At 49.9% G+C, this 26,852-nt stretch overlaps 1 protein-coding gene and 2 non-coding genes across 3 annotated transcripts in view; all 3 read right to left on the bottom strand.

Annotated features, from left to right (window-relative positions):
- The window catches only part of LOC132573491 (heparan-alpha-glucosaminide N-acetyltransferase-like), a 311,892-nt gene that overhangs the window by 111,687 nt on the left and 173,353 nt on the right, over positions 1–26,852 (bottom strand). Inside the window, exons 8-9 of the mRNA XM_060240983.1 lie at positions 19,683–19,795; positions 9,606–9,730 (exon numbers count right to left, since the gene is read on the bottom strand). Of these exons, the coding sequence (XP_060096966.1) occupies positions 9,606–9,730; positions 19,683–19,795 (238 nt within the window). The remainder of the gene's footprint in view (positions 1–9,605; positions 9,731–19,682; positions 19,796–26,852) is intronic.
- TRNAS-GGA (transfer RNA serine (anticodon GGA)) lies at positions 22,591–22,657 on the bottom strand. Its single transcript has one exon. It is a non-coding gene; the product is annotated as a tRNA-Ser (tRNA).
- On the bottom strand, positions 22,734–22,800 carry TRNAS-GGA (transfer RNA serine (anticodon GGA)). Its single transcript has one exon. It is a non-coding gene; the product is annotated as a tRNA-Ser (tRNA).

Here is a 26,852-nt window from a genome sequence, read left to right as displayed (position 1 = left end):
GACATGTTAACCACTACACCATATTGTTAGAGGCAGCAGTCTAGTTCTGGGTGACTCACAAAGATGCACGTATTTCCCATATTCAAACAAAACCCAGTCTCTCCCTTTAATGGAGCTCTGCTGCCGGTTCCTTCTGCAAACCTCAAGCTGTGTCCGCTGATGGCTGGATCATTATTTTAAATGATAAAACAGCAGGATACGTAGCATATGGCAGTATTACCCTGCATGTGCTTGTTTGAAGGATGGATGTCCTGGGGGGGGGGGGAACTTGAGAAATACAGTCAACCCCCCCCACACACACACAAATCCAACTGCTTGTATTAGTAGGCATGCATCAGGAATGGCTAACAAGCAGCCAACCCCCCCCTCCCCCACACACACCTTAAACTCTCTTTTTTCTTTCCTTATTCCCCAGTGGCAGGGTTGTAGGGAGGGGGACAGGAGATGAGAGAACACATCAATTGGCAAAACTGGGGTTTTTTAAAAGGAAATGAATGAAAACCTCTCCTAATTCAGCCCCTAAAGGAAGTGTCGTTTCCCAACAAAACCATTAGAGGAGAGATTCCTGGTCTGATTGGGGGAGATTAGTAGTTTCCAGCGGTCATTTTTGTAGAAAAATAGGTGGTGGAGCTCATCCAGGGATTGTTATTTAGCTGCACCTACTAATCAATGGACAAGGTGGGGAGGAGGAGGTGGAACTCTCAGAAAGGTTCAGGAGCTGTGCTCCTGTGAGCTCCCACTGAATCCGAGGCCTGGTAGTTTCAGATATTTTAAAGAGTGATAGGGGGTGGGGGGGTGGGACAGAGTTTTTTTTGAAGAAGATGGACCTCGATGAACCCAGCAGTAAAAAGGATTGTCTGGTAAGTCTTGCTTGGAAGGTGGCAGAGAAATGAGTCTTGCTCTCCACAGGCTCTGTAGGTGTGTGTAAGGTGCTGACAAGTTCCTTCTGACTCATGGCAACTCTATCAATTGATACAGGGGTGTCAAACATGCACCCTGGTGGCCAAATTAGGCACCCCGGAGGGCTCTTATTAGGCCCCCGAACAATTGGCTGTCATCTGCTTCCTTCGCCCTCTTCCTTGCTGCCTTCTGCATCTCAGTTTGCTTTGCCAGGCTTGCTCAATCACACAGGAGCTACAGAGAAGGTCCGGCACTTCCCAGCCAAGCCGGCTTCGCCGGCGTTCAGGCTGGGGGCCGTCTTTGCCCCCTCGGATGGAGGGAGCAGCAGACTGCTCGGCTCTGGCATATCCGGGTCGACTTCTGGGCGTGGCGTCGGGGCTATATAAGCCCCGGCCCCGCCCAGAGCTCAGGCAGTCCTGTTTGGCTCTCTGTTTGGAGAGCCACGTGTGGATCACAAGGAGAACGGGCCTTGCGAGCGTCGACTGAGGGAGCCGAGGAACGTGCGGCTGCAGCTTGGCGCGGATTGACACGGCGGCAGCGGAGCGCGAGCGGCGGGTGTAGCGCAAGCGCTGGCCAGCTGATCTTCGTCCCTCAGGACTGGGCTTGCAAGCGCTGGCCAGCTGATCTTCGTCCCTCAGGACTGGGCTTGCAAGCGCTGGCCAGCTGATCTTCGTCCCTCAGGACTGGGCGGCGGCAGCGGAGTGCGAGCGGCAGGCGCAGCGCAAGCGGTGGCCAGTTGATCTTCGTCCCTCAGGACTGGGCTTGCAAGCACTGGCCAGCTGATTTTCGTCCCTCAGGACTGGGTGATATGCGCGGCAGCGGGATTTGCATGCGGCGGCCATTTTAAGCCTTGAGGGGTTCTGAAATGCGCGCGCGGCGGCCATTTTGTCTGCCGCACGAGGCCGCTTGTGTGGCTATTTTGGGGCAATAAGTGGCACAGGGGGTCCTTTGTGGGCATTTGACAGCTCCCCCACCCCCTTACCCTTTAGGCCAGGGTGGGAAGGAGCTCGCCTTGTCAAAGGGAATACAGGGCAGTGCTTGGGGCTTGGTTTTCCTGCATTTTTCTGCCGCCAGGCACCCCCCCCCCTTGCCAAGTTTATTGAGCCCGTGGGTGGCTGGGCTGTTGCTCAGGCCTGGACTGGGTTTCCGTCCCCTTGGGGCTAGAGGTTTAATTGTATTTCATCTTTATGTGGGAGATTCCGTGGGTTAGTGGGGCAGAGGAGCTCAAGTTCAATCCCCGGCATTTCCAGTTACAAGTTAGGACAGTGGAGGCGATCAGGCAGCAGGCAAGGGGTAAGATCTCTGCCTGGGACCCTGGAGAGCCACAGCTGGGGCTTCGTGGAGAGGGACGGTGGCTCAGTGGTAGAGCATCTGCTTGGCAAGCAGAAGGTCCCAGGTTCATTCCCTGGCATCTCCCAAAAAGGGTTCAGGCAAAGAGGTGTGGAAAGCATCAGATTGAGACCCTGGAGAGCCGCTGCCAGTCGGAGACAGTACTGACTTTGATGGACCGGGGGTCTGATTCAGTAGAAGGTAGCTTCATATGTTACCATACTGGTTTCGGCTGGTAAACCCTATTCAGTGAACCCACCCTCCCCCTCCTCAGGGTATTGTGATGGCTGGCATGCATTGGGGCCATTTTGGGACCGGCTTCGCCTTATTTTGCCTCCACCCTTCCTCTCATGGTTGGGTGGCTCACATTAGCATAACTCAGTGACTACTTGGTTGCTGTGTGGGCTATCTTGGTCACCGTTGTGTGTACCGCTTGGTGTAAGGGCAACACTATGGCACCCAAGATGGGTTAAGGAGGGTCCATGGGTAAGCTGCCTGCCTACCCGTCTCGTGGGCGGGGTCTGCAGCCAGGTCCAGCTGAGAAGCAGGGACAAGGGGAGCGAGTCCAGTTGGCCATCATTAGTCAATTGGAGGCATTAGAACAGTAGAGGGTCGCCGTTGGGGCTCCCATATGGGAGGGGCGGTGCCGCGCTTCGGGGCGGTAGAAGCGTTTTACTTTTGAGGCGAGATGCTGGCTCGCATGTCTGCATTACAGGGTGGTGCGGCAGGGCCGGACCCATGGCCGGAACCGGAACAGGATGACGGCCCGGGTGAAGGCCCGTCGGGCGAGCAGGCGACCAGCGGCATGCGTGGAGGTAGTGTACCACAGACTCCGGACGGTGTCGACGCCCTCGGATTTTGGGGGTAAGGTACCGTTGCAGCAGATATTGGGGTGGCCTGGGGGCCTATTCAGGTGCCTCCCCTTCCCCCAGGGGCGGGGGGAGGGACTTGGGGCGCAGGGCAGTCCGGAACACCCGCTATGCATTGGGGTTCGCGGCTGCCTTGGGTTTGGGCCCTTCAGGTTCCGCCCCACAAAGGCCTGGTTTAGGTAGCGTTGGTTTCCAGGCACTTGGTCAGCGGGCGGTACTGGCGGCGACGCTGGCAGTTTTCGCAGTGCCGCCCCCCCCCGGCCGGTTCTGCCTTGGGGTGGGCGGCAGTATGCGCAGAGGCAAAGGTTGTGACCAAGGGAGCAAGGAGGCGGGTGGTTTTACCCTCCAAATCCTTATGCCAGTATATTTTTGCACATACTCCCATATGGCGACACCTTATTTCCTCTGGGAGGTCATTTAACAGCTGTTAAAAAAAAATAAAAAAAAATCCTTCGGGGAGAGTAGGTAAACGGGTTAGGCCTACGGGTTAGGCCTACTTTATAGAGAGCTCAAAAAGGAGAGCAACAATGTGCTCATCGAGAGGGGAAAAGAAAAATTAAAATGCAGGCTGAGAGGCAGGTTTGAAGGTGCCCAGTCTCGTTAGATCTTAGAGGTTAAGCAGGGTTAGCCCTGGACGGTACTTGGAGGGGAGACCACCAGGGCTATTTTTGAGGGGTGGATAGGATGTGGGCAAACTGGTTGCCCGGCCTTTTTATTTCTGCGGGCGCCATAGCTGGGGCCGCCCGCTTTGTTTCATCACATGGACATTATAGATAGATAGATAGATAGATGATAGATAGATAGATAGATAGATAGATAGATAGATAGATAGATAGATTTACTGGGCGCGGCATGGCGGCAATATAGCGAGGGCTGCCGCCAACCCGGGGTTGCCATGGTACCAGGTCGGCCTGCAGCTTTTGCTGCAGTTGATGTCCTCGACAAAGCCCATGGGGGATAGGTCCGATGGCGGACTCTGGGCACAGAAGCAACAACGGCAGCTTTTGGCAAGGGCCTGCCTCATGGAGGGCCAGCCAGTTCATTCCCGGCTGTTTTGTTGGGAGTTCGCTTCAAAGGGAGTGCGCCCCAGAAAGCCCTGTAAGTTCAAACTCGTATGCCCACTTAGTAGCGGGCCTCATGCCCTTTCCGCTTGCAGCAGGTCTAGGCCTCGGCCTGGTGGTAGGGCCTCGGTTGCGACGGCGCCAGTCAATAAGACCCCGAAAAAGGGGCCCAGTCCCATTCGGCTGAGGGTACTCAATGGTTTATTGAGAATATACCCATGTAAAGCGGGCGGGCTATATTTGTGGATAGGGTTTTTCTTTTGGGTTTAGGATCCCCTGGCAGGGGCCTGAGGGCCCCCTGTTTTGGCTTCTAACCTTCGGTCAGGGTAGGTCTTGATCACATAGTCAGGGCCAAGATCTCCAGGGAGTATCTGGAGGGCAGGGTTCTTGGACCCCTTTGATACGCCCCCTGTATACACATTGCGGGTATCCCCCCTGGGGATGGTGTCTAAGAAGGCGCCTGGAGAGTATCGCCTCATTCGTTACTTGTCCTACACAAAAGGGGAGCTGTCCATGAAATTGTGCTCTGGGCGGTACAACTCCTTTGGCCAGGTGGTCAAAGTAGTGCGTGGTTGGGCTGTTGAGGCTGGGATGGTGAAATGCGACATTAATGTCTGCATTTCATCTCTGGCTGTGCATCCCGAGGATTTCGAGCTTCTGGGTTTTTGCTCAGGGCAAATTCTACATGGATCGCGTCCTTCTATTGCCCTCCCAAGGGGTTGCCCGGTATCCTGCCTGCATTCGAGCGCTTCAGTTCCGTTGTGGAGTGGGCGCTGCGGGACTGGACCGTGCTTAATGATTCAGTGCATTGCCTGGGCGACTACCTTTTTGTTGGTCCTATGGGCACGGGGCTATGTGCCAGGCTGTTAACTTCCTTTCAGGACTCAGCCATCGAGTGTGGGGTACCGTTGGCACATGAGATGACTGAAGGGCACAGTTCGGTGCTTGCCTTTCTAGGCATTTGACTGGACTCACACAAACAGGCTTCTCGGCTGCCAGAGGCAGAAGTAACGGAGCTTAAGGCCTGGTTGGTGGCCCTGATGAGACAGCGCAAGGTCTCGCTGCTTGATTTGCAGTGGGTGGTGGGTCACTTTAATTTGGCATGCAGAGTGGGGGGCATCCGGTAGGGCCTTGTCTTTGAGGCGTCTCAGTGACGCTATGAGTCAGTGGCCACTGGATCTCTGGTAATCTGGGAAGCTGAAGCCGGTAGGGGCATTCAACTGGCTCTAGCGCCTAGTACCTGAAGGGTTCAGGATAGAGCGGTTTCCCAATCCAGGGTGGCAAGGAACCGCTACGCTGCATGATGGCTGGCCAACCTCGGCGGCTCATATTAGGCAATTTTGTGTGTTTTGAAAGAGAGAGGTCTGGGGTTGAGCATTATTGAGGGCCGACTGGTGGAGTTGGCCTTTAGTAGTAAAGCTCATGGGTTGGCGAAGGATACCCACTTGTTGAGGGGCTTACAATGGAGTGGCTTCCCAATTCTGGGCATTTGGGGGCACTGCGGGTCAGCTGGATAGTTGCCGGTCCCGTGGCACAGGTTATACAGTCCCCCTTTCGGGGCTGCTCTGCTTCATGCGGCCTTGTTGATGGCCCCCCCTTTTTTCGGCGCTATGATTAGCGAGTTGGTTATGTAGTTTATGAATGATACCGCGGGGCAGGCGCCCCAGGCCCGGGGCGTTACAAAATTGGTTGGCCTGTGGCGGTTGGCAGCTTTATTAAAAAACAAACAAACAAAAAAAAAAACCAGGTGCACCCGTTGGTCACCTAGGAGGTGGTTTTGGAGGGCGACGTTTTTTTCGCCGGTTGGTCACTATCTGTTCTGACAATTTTCTGTTTTTCAGGTGCTGTGGCTTGTAGTTAGAGGCATCGTATCCTCATCTGCGGGCGCAGCAAGGTGTTCCGGGCGGCTCATCAGGCTGGGCGCTCCCCAACAGGCACCCAGCTGGGCTTCAGCGATGGGGCTGTTGAAGAGTGGCTGGGTCGTTGGGGTCGGTGTTGGCCTGGGATTAGGCCATTGCAGTGCGGAGAGAGGAGGGCACCTCGTCTGCACATCTTTTCATCCACCTGGGCGGTTTTAGGGGAGCACCTATGGCCTAGCACCAAGTGTGCAGGTGGTCTGCAGGAACCGTAGATGGGCTATACGGCTCAATGCGGGGACTGCAGATCACGGACAGCCTCACCCGAGCGGATCTTTCCATGGGGGATTGATGCTCGCCCGGGTGGTGAATGGCTTGGGGCCTGGCCGCTCAGCAACAACCCGAATACGGTGGGCTTGTGCTGGGGGCGGGGTGGCTCGCCCTTTGGACAAGGCGGGGTCCGGGGGTGGCCCCAGGGCTTGTCCTTTGGCTGGTCCTAGTATGGGCAGCTAGATCGCCAGGTAGGAGTTGGAGGTGCCCTTGCACTTGGGAGCTTAGAGCACGCTAGCCGCAAGGCCAGTAGGGCCCTGGAGAAAGCCATGGAGAATGGCTTGGGATTTCTCTCCCTCATCCGGCCACGTATAGGCTGGATGGGGTTCATTTCAGAGTTGGGTAACTGGGCCTTTTTTCAATGAGATACGGCAGGGTTGGCGGTCGGCTCTGGGCCGTCCGTTGGGGCGCTAATGCCTAAGCCGAGTCTTGGCATTGGCGGTGGCTGGAGGATGTTTTGGCCACAGGGTTTGCAGGGGAGCACCTATGGCCTTGCACCATTGGTGCGGGTGGTCTGTAGGAACCGCAGATGGGCTACACGGCTCAGTGCGGGGAATGCAGATCACTGAGAGCCTCACCTGGGCGGATCTTTCCATAGGGGATTGATGCTAGCCCAGGTGGAGAATGGCTGGGGCCTGGCCGCTCAGTTACAACCCGAATACGGCGGGTTTGTGCTGGGGGCAGGGTGGCTCGTCCTTGGGACAAGGCGGGGTCCGGGGGTGACCCCAGGGCTTGTCCTGGTTTGGTCTCATCCCTGCCAGTTTACAGGTTAATTAATTATTTAATAAAGCGGCCCAGTTTTAAACCCAACACTTTGTGTCTGTCTCTTCTTTCCGACTGGGGGGGCAAGGTCCGGCACTTCCCAGCCAAGCCGGCTTCACCGGCGTTCAGGCTGGGGGCCGTCTTTGCCCCCTCGGATGGAGGGAGCAGCAGACTGCTCGGCTCTGGCATATCCGGGTCGACTTCTGGGCGTGGCGTCGGGGCTATATAAGCCCCGGCCCCGCCCAGAGCTCAGGCAGTCCTGTTTGGCTCTCTGCCCGCCCGCCCTCCCTTGGCAGTACAGGTTTCAACCGGTCGCCTTTTGAGGGGCCAGGTAGGAATTTTTTCATCTTCACACAATTGGCCCATGTGAAGTTGTTTTTCGCCTACCTTGTACTGCCTTATAGTGATAGGTGTTCATTTGAGGGAATTTTTTATTTGGTCGCAGGCTGGAGGATGTTTTGGCCACAGGGTTTGCAGGGGAGCACCTATGGCCTTGCACCATTGGTGCGGGTGGTCTGTAGGAACCGCAGATGGGCTACACGGCTCAGTGCGGGGAATGCAGATCACTGAGAGCCTCACCTGGGCGGATCTTTCCATAGGGGATTGATGCTAGCCCAGGTGGAGAATGGCTGGGGCCTGGCCGCTCAGTTACAACCCGAATACGGCGGGTTTGTGCTGGGGGCAGGGTGGCTCGCCCTTGGGACAAGGCGGGGTCCGGGGGTGACCCCAGGGCTTGTCCTGGTTTGGTCTCATCCCTGCCAGTTTACAGGTTAATTAATTATTTAATAAAGCGGCCCAGTTTTAAACCCAACACTTTGTGTCTGTCTCTTCTTTCCGACTGGGGGGGCAAAAACCTCTGTTGTCTCCATTGGCTGAGAAAAGGGGGACGGATAGCTTGCTTTGCCAGGCTCTTTCAATTGCACAGCAGAGCCACTTAACCAAGCCTCTCTTCCTTCTTCCGGTTGAGGCTCCTCTCCCTCCTGGTCCCCTGGGGAAGGAAGGAAAGAGCCAGAGCTTCCTTTGCCCACTTCCCTGGATCGCACCGGAGAGATACAAAGAAAGCACTTTTAAGACCAATGACTGCTAATGTTTTAAGTTTTAAAAAATCTTTGATTTTGTTTGTCTGCATCCTTTATAAAACTTACCTGGCATTACATTTTATGCCACACCTGGCCTGGCCCGACTGCAGCACTGCAGCTTTAACACTCTGCTCCACGAGGCTCTCTAAATAAACTAATTCCAAATCTGAATAATCAACGTAACCTCTCAAAAAGCCCAGAAGGATGAATTTTGGTTGAAAAGGCATTTCTCTACCCAACATTTCATTAACATCATTTGCCAGTTTTCCAATAGGTTGGCATCTTAGGGCAAGACGAGAAACTATGGAACACATCTGCCGAAGAGCGATCACATCTCCAGAACTTACCCTCTGTGCTGCAGCACTGCAGTCCGAGCTCTCTGCTCGCGACCTGAGTTCGATCTTGATGGAAGCTGGGTTCAGGTAGCTGACTCCAGGTTGACTCAGCCTTCCACCCTTCCGAGGTCGGTAAAATGAGTCCCCCGCTCGCTGGGGGGAAAGTGTAGATGACTGGGGAAGGCAAACCACCCCGTAAAAAAAGTCTGCCGTGAAAACGTCGTGATGCAATAGATCCAAATAGGCAGCCGTGTTGGTCTGAAGTAGTAGAACAAAACAGGAGTCGATTGCGCCTTTAAGACCAACTTAGTTTTATTCCGAACGTAAGCTTTCGTGTACCTCATTCCTCGTCTGAAGACGTGTGCATGCACACGAAAGCTTATGTTCTGAATAAAACTAAGTCGGTCTTAAAGGCGCAATCGACTCCTCTTTTGTTGTGATGCGACGTCACCCCAGAGTCGGAAATGACTGGGGACTACCTTTACTTTTAAGTACCACTGGAGAAGTAATGTATAAATGGCAAACCACCTCTGTTCGTCTGTCCTGACCTGGCTAGCCTGATCTTGTCTGATCTTGGAAGCTAAGAAGGGTTGGCCCCGGGTTAGTAGTTGGATGGGAGACCACCCAAGAAGTCCAAAGTTGCTACACAGAGGCCGGCAACGGCAGACCACCTCTGCTCATCTCTTGCCTTGAAAGCTTTACACGGCCCCATTCTTCATGTAACTCATTCTTTTGTAGCCTTTCATTTAGGAAATGCACTTTTACGAGATGCTAGTGAGTGACTCAGCCTTCCATCCTTCCGAGGTCGGTAAAATGAGACCCCAGCTTGCTGGGGGGGGGGGAAGTGTAGATGACTGGGGAAGGCAATGGCAAACCACCCTGTAAAAAGTCCGCCATGAAAATATTGTGAAAGCAACGTCACTCCAGAGTCAGAAACGACTGGCGCTTGCATAGGGGACTATCTTTACCTTTTAGTGAGAGAACACCTTCAAAATTCGCTTACATTTTTTTCCCCCTCCACTGCAAAAACCTTACTGGGCAGTGCCCTACTGTGATGGGAAACCTCTTGTCCCCGCCCACTTACCTGGGGCAGCCAGGTACAGGCAGCAGGAATGTCAGACAGAGCCACAACGTCTCCAGGGCTGCCACGACAATCCACTCTGGCCAGTAGAGAAGGACGTCTCTGAGTGAAGCCCGGCAATTACCAACCTTCAAAGAGAAGGAAATGCACATTGTCACAGAAAAACCGCCCTCAGGAGAATGCGTCTGGCCATTTCAGAAAGCACTGGAGCTCAGAACCATTCATGAAACCTAACAGACCTCATCTCCCCCCACCCTGCATATAAACCGACAGGAAATGGGTCTCTTAACTACAGAGCAAGGCAAGAAGCCATTATGACCTGTTAGCCAGTTCTGGTTGCTTTCACTTGAGAGGTTCCCCTCCGCCTCCAGCTGAAGGCAATCCATCACACTTTTCTTTGATGGACAGGAAATGAAGCTTTTAGGTACCTCATCATTTGCTGTCAAGTCCAGGGAGGAGGATGGGAGAGCATGGTTTTAATGAACGGGGTGCTAGACCTATGTTGTCCTGCAATGTCCACAAGTGTCTACAGCGTCCTGAAACAGAGGAAGATGCTTCTTTGGCCCTCTCAGCTCCTCCACACCGACTGCTTTGCAGACTACACAACACACAATACCTGCTAGCAGCCATAGGAATGAGACGGACTGCCCGGACCACGGAGGAACTGTTACCGAGTAAACGCCCAACTACTCTCCGTGTAAAGAATATACAGTATAACAGCTTACAACAATGTATAGCAGGTCCAAATACCAATATTGCATGCAGTACAAAATATACAAACTATGAGAGGAAAAGGAAAGGAAAGGTCCCCTGTGCAAGCACCGGTCGTTTCTTGTGTTTTAACAATTTATTGATAACATATGGTTACAAATCTTAATTTTAAATTTTCAGTGCTAACCCGTATGGCATTACAATCCCCCCTCCCTCCAATGTTGACTTCCCCGGAGTTATAGATTCAAGTTCAATACTAAAGGTACTTCTAACTGATCAAAGTTCAATACGTATTTTTTTCCCATTAATGCTAAAAAATTGTCCAATGTCTTTTTACGTTCCACTCTTTCTCCATATATCCTTTAAATTTCTCCCACTCCTTTTTGAATATCTCTAAGTCATAGTCTCTTAGCGTTCTAGTTAGTTTGTCCATTTCACTCCATGATAAAACTTTCATGGTCCAGTCCGTAGCAAGCACCGGTCGTTTCTGACTCTGGGGTGACGTTGCTTTCACAACGTTTTTACGGCAGACCTTTTACGGGGTGGTTTGCCATTGCCTTCCCCAGTCATCTAAACTTTCCCCCCAGCAACCTGGGTACTCATTTTACCGAAGGATGGAAGGCTGAGTCAACCTTGGGCCGGCTACCTGAATCCACCTTCCGCCGGAATCGAACTCAGGTTGTGAGTAGAGAGTTCAGACCACAGTACTGCAGTACTGCTGCTTTACCACTCTGCGCCGTGGGGCCGCTTAAACGACGAGAGACCATACAATAAATTCTCCACCCACAGCACACTCTTGCTCCTACTGTTCATACTGAAGGGCTCTCAAGCTCTAAACGATTTTTGGACCGGTTCTCTTGGTCGTCAGACTTTATTCACGATTATAAATTGATTTGGACCTTGGTCACAAAAGGGACAGTAGGAGCAAGAGTGCAATGTGGATGGAGAATTTATTGTATGGTCTCTCGTAGTTTGTATATTTTGTGCTGCATACAATATTACTATTTGGATCTGTTATAGACTACAGGCATTTGCTATAAATTGTTGTAAGTTGTTATATATTCTTTATACGGAGAGAAGTTGGGCATTTACTCAGCAGCCATATGGATGGCAGAGTTCTGGTGGGTACCCATTCTGCAGAGTGAGAGAGTGCCGGTGAGAGTTCTCCCAGAAAGCGCTTTGATTTTGTTCAACGTTATGTCACATGTTATAATACACTGGGTTCAATGCAACGAAGAGGGGAGGCGGTAGCGATCACAGCTCTTTTTTAGGTACAGCATAGTATAGGGCTGCAGTCCCGTGGCACAGAGTGTTAAAGCTGCAATACGGCAGTCCTAAGCTCTGCTCACGACCTGAGTTCGATCCCGGCGGAAGCTGGGTTCAGGTAGAAGAAGAAGAAGATATTGGATTTATATCCCACCCTCCACTCCGAAGAGTCTCAGAGCGGCTCACAATCTCCTTTCCCTTCCTCCCCTACAACAGACACCCTGTGAGGTGGGTGGGGCTGGAGAGGGCTCTCACAGCAGCTGCCGTTTCAAGCACAACCTCTGCCAGAGCTATGGCTGACCCAAGGCCATGCTAGCAGGTGCAAGTGGAAGAGTGGGGAATCAAACCTGGTTCTCCCAGATAAGAGTCCGCACACTTAACCACTACACCAAACTGGCTCTCAGAGGTAGCTGGCTCCAGGTTGACTCAGCCTTCCATCCTTCCGAGATCGGTAAAATGAGTCCCCAGCTTGCTGGGGGGAAAGTGGAGATGACTGGGGAAGGCAAGGGCAAACCACCCCGTAAAAAAGCCTGCCGTGAAGACGTTGTGAAAGCAACGTCACCCCAGAGCCGGAAACAACTGGTGCTTGCAGAGGGCACTACCTTGACCTTTTTAGTATAGGGCTGCACTCTAAGACTGGCTAACTGGGCCAATGGGGCTAACTATATACAGTTCAAGGTTCCCGCGCAAGCACGTGATTGGACCATTCAAACCAGCAGGGGGCCCGTGATTGGTGCAGGGCAGCAGGGATTTGGATCCTCCTGCCCCTTGTTCCCGAGGCCCCAGGCTCAGGCCTCCAGACTCCAAGGAGCCAGCCAGGCAGGAACTCTGATGAAACAAAACATTAGTCCACATTCACAACAATTCTGTTCCATATTATGCCACACATTTTATGCAAAGTGTACAGTGGTACCATCTGTCTGCTAATTTGCAGCTGCTTGATCCTTACAGAGATTGAAATTTTCATCGTGGACATAGACCTCTACCAAACGACACAAAAACATGAATGGGGGAAGGATTTAGCCACACACACACAAACACACACACAAACACACATCGAGAAGCACCGCTGCTGTAAATCAAATCTCTGAAACATCAGAAAGACACCCTTAATGCTCCACTTCAAGACTGTTTCCTGAAAGATGAGAAGAGGCTGAAACATGAGAGAAATGGGAATGGAAGGCACTTTGCCAGCATTGAAACATAGATGCGCGCGAGTGTGTGTGTGTTGGGGGGGGGGGTTGTGGTGGTATATCTGGCATGCTTTTTCAATCTGTACCTACGGTTCCAGATGTTCTAAGGCTGGTCTTGACCAGGGGTCGTTTTGTAGAAAAATAGGCGGTGGAGCTCATTAGCATAACTCATTTGCAAATGCTGCCCCCCCCAGCCAAAAAGCAACCTGATGCAAGAAAGGGGAGCCCTGGGCAAGCGAGGCCTTCTTGGGCTGGCTAGACATCCAGTCAGGCCAAGCAGGCCACGCTCATCTGGGGCTCTCCTGGGCTGCTGCTCCCCAGTCAAAAGGCCAGCAAGTCACCTGCCACCCAAAATCAACATAAGAAGTGGAGAAAGGGTGGTGGGGGCTTCTCCAGGGGTTAATGAGGGTTGCTGGGGGCGTGGCTGGCTGGCTGCCCACTCTCCTAATCCAGGGATTGTTATGCAGCTGCACCTACTATTCAAAGGACAAGGGAGGTGGGGAGGAGGAGGGGGAACCCTCAGAAAGGTTCAGGAGCTGCGCTCCTGTGAGCTCCTGCTGAATCTGAGGCCTGGTCTTCACACTGCCATCGAGGACACCACGACCCAAGAAACACTGGCGGAGGGAAGGAATGATAAAATCTGTGCCTGGTTTTTGAAGCCCTGCTAGAGCACCGGTTGCTTGTCTCTAATGCAAACATCTATTTAGGCAGTTATTAAAAGACGCTTCTCCAGCAGCCTGGAGTCCACGTTGTCTGCCGGGTAATGACATACTTAGCTCATCAGGATTTATCAGTATTAGCAGATCATCATCACGACGAGAAGATCCTCGAGTCTGCTCTATAAATATGCATTTTGAACAAATTTAAAACAGAGTCCTCCCAGTCCGAGATAAAAGGAAATGGATGGGGGAGAGGAACGGGGAGGGGAAGGGAAGGGTGAGGTCACCCGGTTCATTTCTCTGCCAGTGCAAGAAACAGGCCTTGTCATCCTCCCCCAGAGGAAGGCCTTGCCCTTTTCAAACTGGAACTCCAGGGGAACTTACTCCCTTTTCAAACATGGAAGCAGACACAACCTTCTGAACAATATTCATAACAGCTCCTGCACCCACAGTATGAGATCTGCTTTGCAACTTGTCTTATCCTTAAGCAAACAAACAAACAGCAATAATCAACATGTCAATTATCGTTGGAACCTTTGGAGCAGTGCCTGGAAGTCTCAAGGAACACCTAGACATTCTGGGCATGGAACAAATGGCACCACCTTAGGCAGTGTTGTTTGGTACAACAAGAATCCTGTGAAGAGACACCTGCAGTTCCCAAGAACTTGGCTAGAAGTCAGATTGCAGAACACCATCTGCCAGTCAAATATCTGATTGTGATGACAACAGCAGCAAGAAGAAGAAGATGATGATATTGGAGGTAGATGAAGAGATTGGATTTATATCCCGCCCTCCACTCCGAAGAGTCTCAGAGCAGCTCACAATCTCCTTTACCTTCCTCTCCCACAACAGACACCCTGTGAGGTAGATGAAGAGATTGGATTTATATCCCGCCCTCCACTCTGAAGAGTCTCAGAGTGGCTCACAATCTCCTTTACCTTCCTCCCCCACAACAGACACCCTGTGAGGTAGATGAAGAGATTGGATTTATATCCCGCCCTCCACTCCGAAGAGTCTCAGAGCAGCTCACAATCTCCTTTACCTTCCTCTCCCACAACAGACACCCTGTGAGGTAGATGAAGAGATTGGATTTATATCCCACCCTCCACTTCGAAGAGTCTCAGAGCGGCTCACAACCTCCTTTCCCTTCCTCCTCCACAACAGACACCCTGTGAGGTAGATGAAGAGATTGGATTTATATCCCGCCCTCCACTCCGAAGAGTCTCAGAGCAGCTCACAGTCTCCTTTACCTTCCTCCCCCACAACAGACACCCTGTGAGGTAGATGAAGATATTGGATTTATATCCACCCTCCACTCCGAAGAGTCTCAGAGCGGCTCACAATCTCCTTTCCCTTCCTCCTCCACAACAGACACCCTGTGAGGTAGATGAAGATATTGGATTTATATCCCACCCTCCACTCCGAAGAGTCTCAGAGCGGCTCACAATCTCCTTTCCCTTTCTCCTCCACAACAGACACCCTGTGAGGTAGATGAAGAGATTGGATTTATATCCCGCCCTCCACTCCGAAGAGTCTCAGAGCAGCTCACAGTCTCCTTTACCTTCCTCCCCCACAACAGACACCCTGTGAGGTAGATGAAGAGATTGGATTTATATCCCTCCCTCCACTCCAAAGAGTCTCAGAGCGGCTCACAATCTCCTTTCCCTTCCTCCTCCACAACAGACACCCTGTGAGGTAGATGAAGATATTGGATTTATATCCACCCTCCACTCCGAAGAGTCTCAGAGCGGCTCACAGTCTCCTTTACCTTCCTCCCCCACAACAGACACCCTGTGAGGTAGATGAAGAGATTGGATTTATATCCCGCCCTCCACTCCGAAGAGTCTCAGAGCAGCTCACAATCTCCTTTACCTTCCTCTCCCACAACAGACACCCTGTGAGGTAGATGAAGAGATTGGATTTATATCCCACCCTCCACTTCGAAGAGTCTCAGAGCGGCTCACAACCTCCTTTCCCTTCCTCCTCCACAACAGACACCCTGTGAGGTAGATGAAGAGATTGGATTTATATCCCGCCCTCCACTCCGAAGAGTCTCAGAGCAGCTCACAGTCTCCTTTACCTTCCTCCCCCACAACAGACACCCTGTGAGGTAGATGAAGATATTGGATTTATATCCACCCTCCACTCCGAAGAGTCTCAGAGCGGCTCACAATCTCCTTTCCCTTCCTCCTCCACAACAGACACCCTGTGAGGTAGATGAAGATATTGGATTTATATCCCACCCTCCACTCCGAAGAGTCTCAGAGCGGCTCACAATCTCCTTTCCCTTTCTCCTCCACAACAGACACCCTGTGAGGTAGATGAAGAGATTGGATTTATATCCCGCCCTCCACTCCGAAGAGTCTCAGAGCAGCTCACAGTCTCCTTTACCTTCCTCCCCCACAACAGACACCCTGTGAGGTAGATGAAGAGATTGGATTTATATCCCTCCCTCCACTCCAAAGAGTCTCAGAGCGGCTCACAATCTCCTTTCCCTTCCTCCTCCACAACAGACACCCTGTGAGGTAGATGAAGATATTGGATTTATATCCACCCTCCACTCCGAAGAGTCTCAGAGCAGCTCACAGTCTCCTTTACCTTCCTCCCCCACAACAGACACCCTGTGAGGTAGATGAAGATATTGGATTTATATCCCTCCCTCCACTCCGAAGAGTCTCAGAGCGGCTCACCATCTGCTTTACCTCCCCCCACAACAGACACCCTGTGAGGTAGATGAAGATATAATAATAATATTAAACTTTTATTTATATCCTGCCCTCCCCGCCAAGGCAGGCTCAGGGCGGCTCACAGGACATGGCGCATACCATGATTACAATAAAATACAATTAATACAAAGAAATACAGTTAAAATACAATTAGAATACAGTTAAATAAATAAATTAAAACCAGTATAAACTGAAGGTGCTACAGTACAATACATATATATAAAGATGGCTAGATGTCATTACCAGGATTCCACCTTAAAAGCAAGTTGGAAGAGGACAGTTTTACAAGCCTTGCGGAACTGATTGAGGTCCTGCAGGGCTCACACCTCCTCTGGCAGCTGATTCCACCATTGGGGAATGCATTTATATCCCGCCCTCCACTCCAAAGAGTCTCAGAGCGGCTCACAATCTCCTTTATCTCCCTCCCCCACAACAGACACCCTGTGAGGTAGATGAAGATATTGGATTTATATCCCGCCCTCCACTCCAAAGAGTCTCAGAGCGGCTCACAATCTCCTTTCCCTTCCTCCCCCACAACAGACACCCTGTGAGGTAGATGAAGATATTGGATTTATATCCCGCCCTCCATTCGAAAGAGTCTCAGAGCGGCTCACAATCTCCTTTACCTTCCTCCCCCACAACAGACACCCTGTGAGGTAGATGAAGATATTGGATTTATATCCCGCCCTCCACTCCAAAGAGTCTCAGAGAGGCTCACAATCTCCTTTATCTCCCTCCCCCACAACAGACACCCTGTGAGGTAGATGAAGAGATTGGATTTATATCCCGCCCTCCACTCCAAAGAGTCTCAGAGAGGCTCACAATCTCCTTTATCTCCCTCCCCCACAACAGACACCCTGTGAGGTAGATGAAGAGATTGGATTTATATCCCGCCCTCCACTCCGAAGAGTCTCAGAGCGGCTCACAATCTCCTTTACCTTCCTCCCCCACAACAGACACCCTGTGAGGTAGATGAAGAGATTGGATTTATATCCCGCCCTCCATTCGAAAGAGTCTCAGAGCGGCTCACAATCTCCTTTATCTCCCTCCCCCACAACAGACACCCTGTGAGGTAGATGAAGATATTGGATTTATATCCCGCCCTCCACTCCAAAGAGTCTCAGAGAGGCTCACAATCTCCTTTATCTCCCTCCCCCACAACAGACACCCTGTGAGGTAGATGAAGAGATTGGATTTATATCCCGCCCTCCACTCCAAAGAGTCTCAGAGAGGCTCACAATCTCCTGTCCCTTCCTCCCCCACAACAGACACCCTGTGAGGTAGATGAAGATATTGGATTTATATCCCGCCCACCACTCCGAAGAGTCTCAGAGCGGCTCACAATCTCCTTTACCTTCCTCCCCCACATCAGACACCCTGTGAGGTGGGTGGGGCTAAGAGGGCTCTCACAGCAGCTGCCCTTTCAAGGACAACCTCTGCCAGAGCTATGGCTGACCCAAGGCCATGCTAGCAGGTGCGAGTCTAGGAGTGGGGAACCAAACCCAGTTCTCACAGAGAAGAGTCCGCACACTTAACCACTACACCAAACTGGCTCTCCAGCGACAGCAGCAACAACAATCCTTTCTGTAATAAAAGCCTTGTGGTGGTGGCCAAATGGAGCTCTCCCATTTGCTTAGGGCTGCATTCCATGCACTCCATAAAACATTGGCCCATCGTGGCTCAGTCAGTGTCTTTGGCCTTCCTTTGGCAGACTCCTCTGCCCCCCACCCTCTGCAGGATTAGGAGCATTGCAAAAGCCCGCCAAAACTGTTACCTCAGAGACGCTTCTCTTTGTCAACATGCTTCAGTCAGGGCTGCTGCTTTACTCGGGCTTATCTCAGAGATGCTTCTCTCTATCAACATGCCTCGGACAGACCTGCCACTCTAATCTGGTTTCCCAACTGCCCTTGCGCCCACTTATTCTCTACTGCCAAAAGGTATGTTGTCCTTCACTTCCCTGCCTGTTCTTTTGACTATACTACACTCCCGTGTGCTTACTGGCTATACACTCATCAGCCCACGCTTCTTTCCAGAGCCTGTTGTATTTCATCTCACAATGGGCCTTATGGCTAGTAATACTAATAATAACAACAGTGCGGTCAAGTCTCATCTGACTTATGGCAACCTTACATGGGGTTTTCCGAACAAGAGTATGCTAGATTGATGCGAGAGATGTTGAAAGAGAATCTCAGGTTACAAGTGACATCACAATTGCACTGTGCTCTACACGTATGGTAGAAATTGCTGTCAAATTGAAGCCAACTTATAGTGACCCCGTAGGGCTTTCAGGGCAAGAGGTGAACAGAGGTGGTTTGCTGTTGCCTGCCTTTGCATAACTGTGGTTTGCATTTCTTGGTGGTCTCCTATCTAAGTACTACCCAGGGTCAACCCTGCTTAGCTAGACTGGTTTGAGGCTATTCAGTCTGAGGCTTTTAAAACACAGTAATAAATCAAATGCCAGTTCACCTGTTAGTCATGCCGTTTCCCTCATATCTCATGAACATATGAAGCTGCCTTATACTGAATCATATCCTTGGTCCATCAAAGTCAGTATTGTCTACTCAGACTGGCAGCGGCTCTCCAGGGTCTCAAACTATTTGCCTGGACCCTTTTAATTGGAGATGCCGGGGACTGAACCTGGGATCTTCTGCTTACCAAGCAGATTCTCTACCACTGAGCCACCGTCCCTCCCCAAACAGTCTACTTTCCAAAATGTATTTCAGAATGAATAGATAGATAGATAGATAGATAGATAGATAGATAGATAGATAGATAGATAGATAGATAGATAGATAGATAGATATAGATATATATCCTTTCTCCCTCTCTCTGTCAGCAAAAACAGCCACAAAATTATACTGGGGATTGGCAGTGAGGTGTCAGTGATGATACAGTTGCTAGCCAATAGGTCCCTTCCATAGCTAGCTTTCCCTTGGTTTAAAAACATGCTGAAACAATTTTTTCAGAATTCATCAGTGGAAAGAATGAAGTACATTTGCATTTAAGCCAGTGAGGGCATTTCCAAAACAGCCTCTCTATTTTTAATGTATTACATCAGCCTTCACCTTGGGAAATCCAAGTCCCAACTTTAAGAAGCTTGCAGTGAGGGCATGCAAATGCAAATGCATGCACAAAGAGACCAAGGGCTGCTTCACCAACAGCTTCAGAAGAAGGAACTGCAAGAAAGAAATGGTGTGTATGTGTGCATGCATGTAACCTCTTTCCCTGCAGTGACTTTGCCCCAAATTACTCTCCATCCCCACCCCCACACAAGAATTTCAAAGGCATGTGTGAAGGGGAGGGAGAAGTGGAAAGAAAGCAATTTTAACTTTAAGCACCAAGCTGCCAGCTGGTTTGGCTTGGAGAAGTGATTTAAAGAGAGAAATGCCTTCTCCGAGCTGGCTGATGGGGCACTGGGGGCTTCGAGAGCCACCCAATATGTGTGAAAGAGCCACGTGTGCCTTCCGAGCCACAGTTTGCCCCCCACCCTGTGTTATAGCTTGTGAATGTGTCTTTGTACCTCACCTGATAGCTGTCAGGATCTTTTATGCCGAAGCAGACGTGCATTAAAGCCAAAACAAAGTAGGTAAATCCAAGACGCTGCAGAACTCCTGGAATTCTTGCCCATCTCCATGACACTACAGAAAGAAAGCTTAAGGTTATAGATATAATAGTCCAGTTTGAGCCAAATTTCCTTGGTCACCCTGATTCTTCTAGTGGTCTGTTTGAATCTCTGGATTCCAGAATATTCATGTGTTTATTAAATACATGTATGTACTGCTCTGCCCTGACCCAGATACACCAGATTAGCCTGATCTCATCAAATCACAGAAGCTACGCAGCGCTGGCCCTAGTTAGTACTTTCTGGAGACCACCAAAGAAGACCAGGGTTGCTCTGCAGAGGTAGGCAATGGCAAACCACCTCTAATGACTCTTGCCTTGAAAACCCTATGGGGGGTCACCATATGTTGGCTGAGACGTGATAGCATTTTCCAACACCACATATACATAAGTTACTGGGCAATAGTGTTAAAAGTCTTAAGAGTCCAGTTGCAGGGTCCAGTGAAGTGACCAGGCAGGACCTGACAATGGTGGACCTGCTGGTGGACCTCCTGATGGCACCTGGGTTTGGGCCACTATGTGACACAGAGTGTTGGACTAGATGGACCATTGGCCTGATCCAACATGGCTTCTCTTATGTTCTTATGTGACACAGAGTGTTGGACTGGATGGGCCATTGGCCTGATCCAACATGGCTTCTCTCATGTTCTTATGTGACACAGAGTGCCAGACTGGATGGGCCATTGGCCTGATCCAACATGGCTTCTCTTAACGTTCTTATGTGACACAGAGTGTTGGACTGGATGGGCCATTGGACTGATCCAACATGGCTTCTTATGTGACACAGAGTTTTGGACTGGATGGGCCATTGGCCTGATCCAACATGGCTTCTCTTATGTTCTTATGTGACACAGAGTGTTGGACTGGAGGGGCCATTGACCTGATCCAACATGGCTTCTCTTATGTTCTTATGTGACATAGAGTGTTGGACTGGATGGACCATTGGCCTGATCCAACATGGCTTCTCTTATGTTAAGGGAATACTGAACAACAGTACTAGCATTCATCATTCCATGGATCAGTAGGACTTGTACCACACATGAGTCATGCGGCTTTGAAGAGATGGATGGTTCACTACACAGAAGAATAAAAACACATCATGGCAATGAACTTTATGCTAAATGTAATAAGTAGCTGAGTTAGTAAATCCATTTTATCGCCTTCAGTCTTCATTTTACATGTGTCATAGGTCAACACAAACAAGGATTCATAGTCAAGCAGGGCAAGTGCTGGCCTGGGGTGCCTGGGGCCCTAGCACTGGGTCTGGGTTGACTCTGCTTATCGTCAAGGATCTAATGAGATTGAGCTGGAACTGAAGAACTGGAAGCAAAAACGCTGATGCCTAATAGAGGTCTAGGGGATCTAGGGGTCTTAGTGGATCATACGCTGAACATGAGTCAACAGTGTGATGCGGTGGCTAAAAAGGCAAATGCAATTTTGGGCTGTATCAACAGAAGTATAGTGTCCAGATCACGTGATGTGATGGTATCGCTTTACTCTGCTCTGGTAAGACCTCACCTGGAGTATTGTGTTCAGTTTTTGGCACCACATTTTAAGAAGGATCTAGACAAGCTGGAATGAGTCCAGAGGAGGGCGATGAAGATGGTGAGGGGTCTGGAGACCAAGTCCTATGAGGAAAGCTTGAGGGAGCTGGGCATGTTTAGCCTGGAGAGGAGGCAACTGAGAGGTGATATGATCACCATCTTCAGGTACTTGAAGGGCTGTCATATAGAGGATGGTGTGGAATTGTTTTTTGCGGCCCCAGAAGGTAGGACCAGAACCAATGGGTTGAAATTAAATCAAAAGAGTTTCCGGCTCAACATTAGGAAGAATGTCCTGGCCGTTAGAGCGGTTCCTCAGTGGAACAGGCTTCCTCGGGAGGTGGTGGGCTCTCCTTCCGTGGAGGTTTTTAAACAGAGGCTAGATGGCCATCTGACAACAATGAAGATCCTGTGAATTTAGGGGGAGGTGTTTGTGAGTTTCCTGCATTAGGCAGGGGGTTGGACTAGATGACCCTGGAGGTCCTTTCCATGATTCTATGATCTTCTCCTCCCTGTCTGACGAACCCTCTTAGGAGATGCCATTCAGGCTGCCTCCTTACAAGAAAACCTTGGGCATGCGCCGATTCTGACCATCTCAGCTCAACCTTCCTCCTGTTCAAGCCGCCTGTTCCCCAGAACGCTGCCCTTTCCACGCAGTCCTCTGGCCTTTGAAAAGTGCTTACCTTTACAGCTGCAAACCTGAGAATTAATCAGCAGGTTTCCTGCTCTGAAAGCTCCGGGCTCCATCTAGCCTTGTTGCCCACTGAAAGGGGAAGTATTCCCAGCAGTCCATTACGGCCATTTATTCTTAATGCGCTCTCCTTTTGTTTGTGCAAGCACAAGAGGGACGCAGCTGGAAGAGGGCTTGGCTTTCTCGTTCGCTCTTTCAGAGGAACTCAGCCAGGCAGAATGAAAGGCCAATAAATACATTTCAACGGAATGTCACTGGCCCATGGCTAGTCCTGTGTTTCCGGGCTCCGCAATTCAGATGGTGAGATTTTGGGGGTGGGAAGATGATCTTTTGTAGGGCCATGTGCGTTGGGCAGGATTTTAAGAACCACGGGAGGAATCCTTTTATCAAGTAGCCCCTGACTTATGGCGACTCCTTACTGGGTTTTGAAGGCAAGAGATGTTCATATGAACATATGAAGCTGCCTTCTACTGCATCAGACCCTCGGTCCATCAAAGTCAGTATTGTCTTCTCAGACTGGCAGCGGCTCTCCAGGGTCTCAAGCTGAGGTTTTTCACACCTATTTGCCTGGACCCTTTTTTGGAGATGCCAGGGATTGAACCTGGGACCTTCTGCTTTCCAAGCAGATGCTCTACCACTGAGCCACCGTCCCTCCCCAGGGACTCCAGGGTCTCCAGGGTCTCAAGCTGAGGTTTTTCACACCTCTTTGCCTGGACCCTTTTTTGGAGATGCCAGGGATTGAACCTGGGACCTTCTGCTTTCCAAGCAGATGCTCTACCACTGAGCCACCGTCCCTCCCCAGGGGTGGTTTGCCATTGCCTGACTCTGCGGAGCAACCTGGGGGCTTCCTCGGGGGTCTCCCATCCAAGTCCTAATGAGGGCTGACCCTGCTTAACTTCCAAGGCCAGGCTAGCCTGGACCAAGTCAGGAGAGAGTTGCCCTATCCGTTCCAGCATGCATTGAAGCAAGTTGTCACTGGATGTTGCAGTATTCACACCATGGGCGTTAATACATGAGCTAGTCCCTGAAGCAGCTGATCTTAATGATCAATGACCACATATGAACCCAGGTGGGCAGCCGTGTTGGTCTGAAGCAGCTGAACAAAGCAGGAGTCAAGTGGCACCTTTAAGACCAACCAAGTTTTATTTAGAACGTATGCTTTCGTGTGCTAAGCGCACTTCGTCAGACGAGGGGATTAGGTATTGTGGCTGGAATACATGCAGTTTGTTGATTAAGAGGGCAAACTAACTGATCTCATGGTCACATAAAACAGTGTGGCTTGGCCATTTGGTCTGGATAGCCATAAGAGGTAATAAAGTCCCTTGCCAAATGGTGTTCCTGCAAATCTAGGTGAATCACAAAAGGACATGGATATCCTAGTTGTAGTCCACCCAGTTGACTTATCAACATCAATCTATACATTATAAACATCATTCTAGTCTGCCATTAGAAAACAAGGATACATAAAATGAAAATGGGTTTATATGTAATGAGATAAATAGCCAATATCCCTTATTTCAGTATGTCAATATAAAACATTATTCTGATACACTATTATAAAAGAGAAATACATTGGAATACTGTGCATGTATAGCTATACTCACTGAGAGTGGGTTTAGCATATGTAATGAGATAAAAAAAAAACCCAATATCCCTGTTCAGTCCTGGGGAGGTGTTTGTTCCAAGTTTCATAATAATTTGTAATTCAGCAATTTCTCTCTCCATTCTGTTCTTGAAGTGCCTTTGCAGTAAAACAGCTACCTTGAGCTCACCCATTGAATGCTTTGGAAGGTTAAAGTGTTCTCCCACAGATTTCTCAGTTCTGTAATTCCTAATGTCAGATTTCTGTCCATTTATCCTTTGGTGTAGGGTTTGTCCTGTTTGCCCTATGTAGAGAACTGAAGGGGATTGTTGGCATTTAATGGCATATATAATGTTGGAAGATGAGCAAGTGAATGAGCCCGAGATGGTGTAGTTAATAGTTAGGTCCAGTGATTGCGTTGTCTGGGTGTATGTGGCAGCAAAGTTGGCACTTGGGTTTATTGCAAGCTCTGGTACCGGTGTCCGTGCTCAGATGAGATGTTGTATTGTTGTGGGTGAGGAGTTGTTTGAGATTAGGGGGCTGTCTGTGTGCAAGAAAAGGTTTACCCCCCCAGTACTTTTGAAAGAGAGCTGTCAATAGAGGTTGTAAGTTGTTGATGATACGTTGAACTGTTTTGAGTTGAGAGTTCTGTGTGACCACAAGTGGTGTTCTGTTATTATCTCTCATCTAGCAAGGATCCTCTGAAAACTCCCATCCTCTCTGTTCCTCTAAGGATGTGTCTCTAAATTTCAACAATCATCACAACTCACTGCTAAGTGCAATGATTCCTCTCACTTTTAAAATATCTATTTTCTCATTATATGATAACAAGTTAGGAACTCCTAAACTACAGGAATAGAGAACCCATGAAGAACCACAGGAATTTCCCTCCACATGATTGACCTTCTTCAGAGGTTTGAGGAGGTCAGTTTTTCCGCCTCTCTATGGTAACCCCCCCCCCCCCCTTAAGAATGACCTGTAATTCCAGGGGATTCCCAGGTCCCCCAGATTTGATGTAGTGGTTAAGTGCACGGACTCTTAACTGGGAGAACCAGGTTTGATTCCCCACTCCTACACTTGCAGCTGCTGGAATGGCCTTGGGTCAGTCATAGCTCTCGTAGGAGTTGTCCTTGAAAGGGCAGCTGCTGTAAGAGCTCTCTCAGCCCCACCCACCTCACAGGGTGTTTGTTGTTTGGGGGGGGAGGTAAAGGAGATTATGACTGCTCTGAGATTGTGAGATTCAGAGTATAGAGTGGAATATAAATCTAATATCTTCTTTTTCTTCTTCTGTGGTCTGGTTTTATGACTGACGTCACCCATCTAGTATACAGTTAGCACATGGATATGCAAGAAAACTTCAATCTGGTTATTTTGCACTTTCCTCTTTTCTTTAGTTATGCCCTATTCTTTCTATTATAAATTGAAAATAAGTTTTTCTTTTAAATTCAAACATTGCGTAGGATAGAATAGACTGCCCTTCAGCATATACCTTTGTTATGCTTCAATGCACTGTTCCCTTATTCCAACAATGCAAAAGAAACTATTCTCGGCCAATGACCTTTCTATCGTGACAGCATATTATGATCCCTGCTTTCCTCACACCTGAAATGTTTGGCTGAGCGATACTGACATGTATGTATCAAGCTGCATCTATCAAAAGTGGTATGTTTGACATGCCGAAGAACTCAGGGTATTTTAACCAGTCAAAATATATTGAGTGCTCTCACAACACTTTCAGTCAACTCTGTCACATGCAGTTTTGTTTTCTACGTTTTAGTTTCTTATTTCTGTTCATTAAATATACTCCAGCTTTTTTCTTTCATTCTTATTCCTATTTCCCTAATGAATCTGATTTCTTTTATAATAGTTTCTGGTTTTGCTATAGATGGGTAGCTGTGTTAGTCTGTAGCGGCAGAAAAGAGCAGGACTTTTTTGGTAGGAAAAAACCCAGCAGGGACTCATTTGCATATTAGGCCACACCCCCAATGTCACCATTGTTCCACACAGAACTTTTGGGGTCAGAAAAGCCCAGCAGGGACTTATTTGCATATTAGGCCACACCTCCAAATGTCATCCTTGTTCCACACAGGGCTTTTGGGGACAGAAAAGCCCAGCAGGGACCTATTTGCATATTAGATCACACCCCTGACACCAAGCCATCCGTAATGGTGTTCCTGTGCATTCCTGCTAAAAAATAAATAAAAAGCAAGACCGATTCCCCACTAGCCTTGTCCTGGTCTCACGCTCCTCTTCTCCATGGGGCTTCCGTCCGATTTTGCACAAGCTGCCACGAGGCTGTGACTTGCTCCGCCTCTTTCCCGTGGCAAGCAAGGTCCTCTGAAAACTAGTTTCTGCTTGCTGTGGGAAAGAGGGGGAGTGAGTTGCACCTCTGTGGCGGCTTGCGCAAAATCGAATGGAAGTCCTGCAGAGAAAAGGAGCATGAGACCAGGACAAGGCTAGTGGGGAATTGGCCCAAGAGTCCAGTAGCCCCTTAAAGACTGAAAGGGTTTAGCGAGGGGAGGGACCTCAGCGGGGTGTAATGCCATAACGACTTAGGGATACCCAGCCTCCAAGTGGGACCTGGGGATCCCTGGAATTACAGGTCACCTCCAGACAGCCGTCATTGGCATCATGCTTTGCTGCCAGTTTTCAGGAAAAAGCAATTGGTGAATCCGTACCCCTTGTCTGTGCTGCTGAGCTGAGTGACCCCTTCAGCTCCAGCTTGTTCTGTTCAGTTTGTCTTGCTCCAGGGCCATTTTCCCTTCTCAGTCCTCTCCTGGCTAAAGCTGTCTTCATCAGACACATGAAGTGAACCAGTGCGCATGCATGGCAGCACTGTGGGAAAGCTCCATTAAGTCACAGCTGACTCATGGAGACCTTGTAGGGCTTTCAAGGCATGAGACATTCAGAGGTGGTTTGCCATTGCCTGTCTCTGCACAGCAACCCTGGACTTCCTTGGTGGTCTTCCATCCAAGTTCTTCCAGGGTTGAGGCTGCTTAGCTTCTGAGATCTGACAAGACTGGGTGAGCGTAGGCCATCAGGACATGAATGACAATAGTCGTTCCTGGGTGTGCATATAGCGCCATCAAATTCCAGCCCACTTTTGTGTATAAAATTCTGGTCAAGTCTGTATCTAACTTTGGCTCAGGCAAAGAGCATCCTGGGTAAAAGCCAAACTGTATTCAAGTGCTGCTAGCTTAAACTCTCCCTACCCCCCTCCTTCTCTTTGTTATGTAGTATTGCTTTGAAATGGGAATATG

This window comes from Heteronotia binoei, chromosome 6 (assembly GCF_032191835.1).
Source record: "Heteronotia binoei isolate CCM8104 ecotype False Entrance Well chromosome 6, APGP_CSIRO_Hbin_v1, whole genome shotgun sequence".
Lineage (NCBI taxonomy): Eukaryota > Metazoa > Chordata > Lepidosauria > Squamata > Gekkonidae > Heteronotia > Heteronotia binoei.
This window is presented reverse-complemented; position numbering and strand designations above follow the sequence as displayed.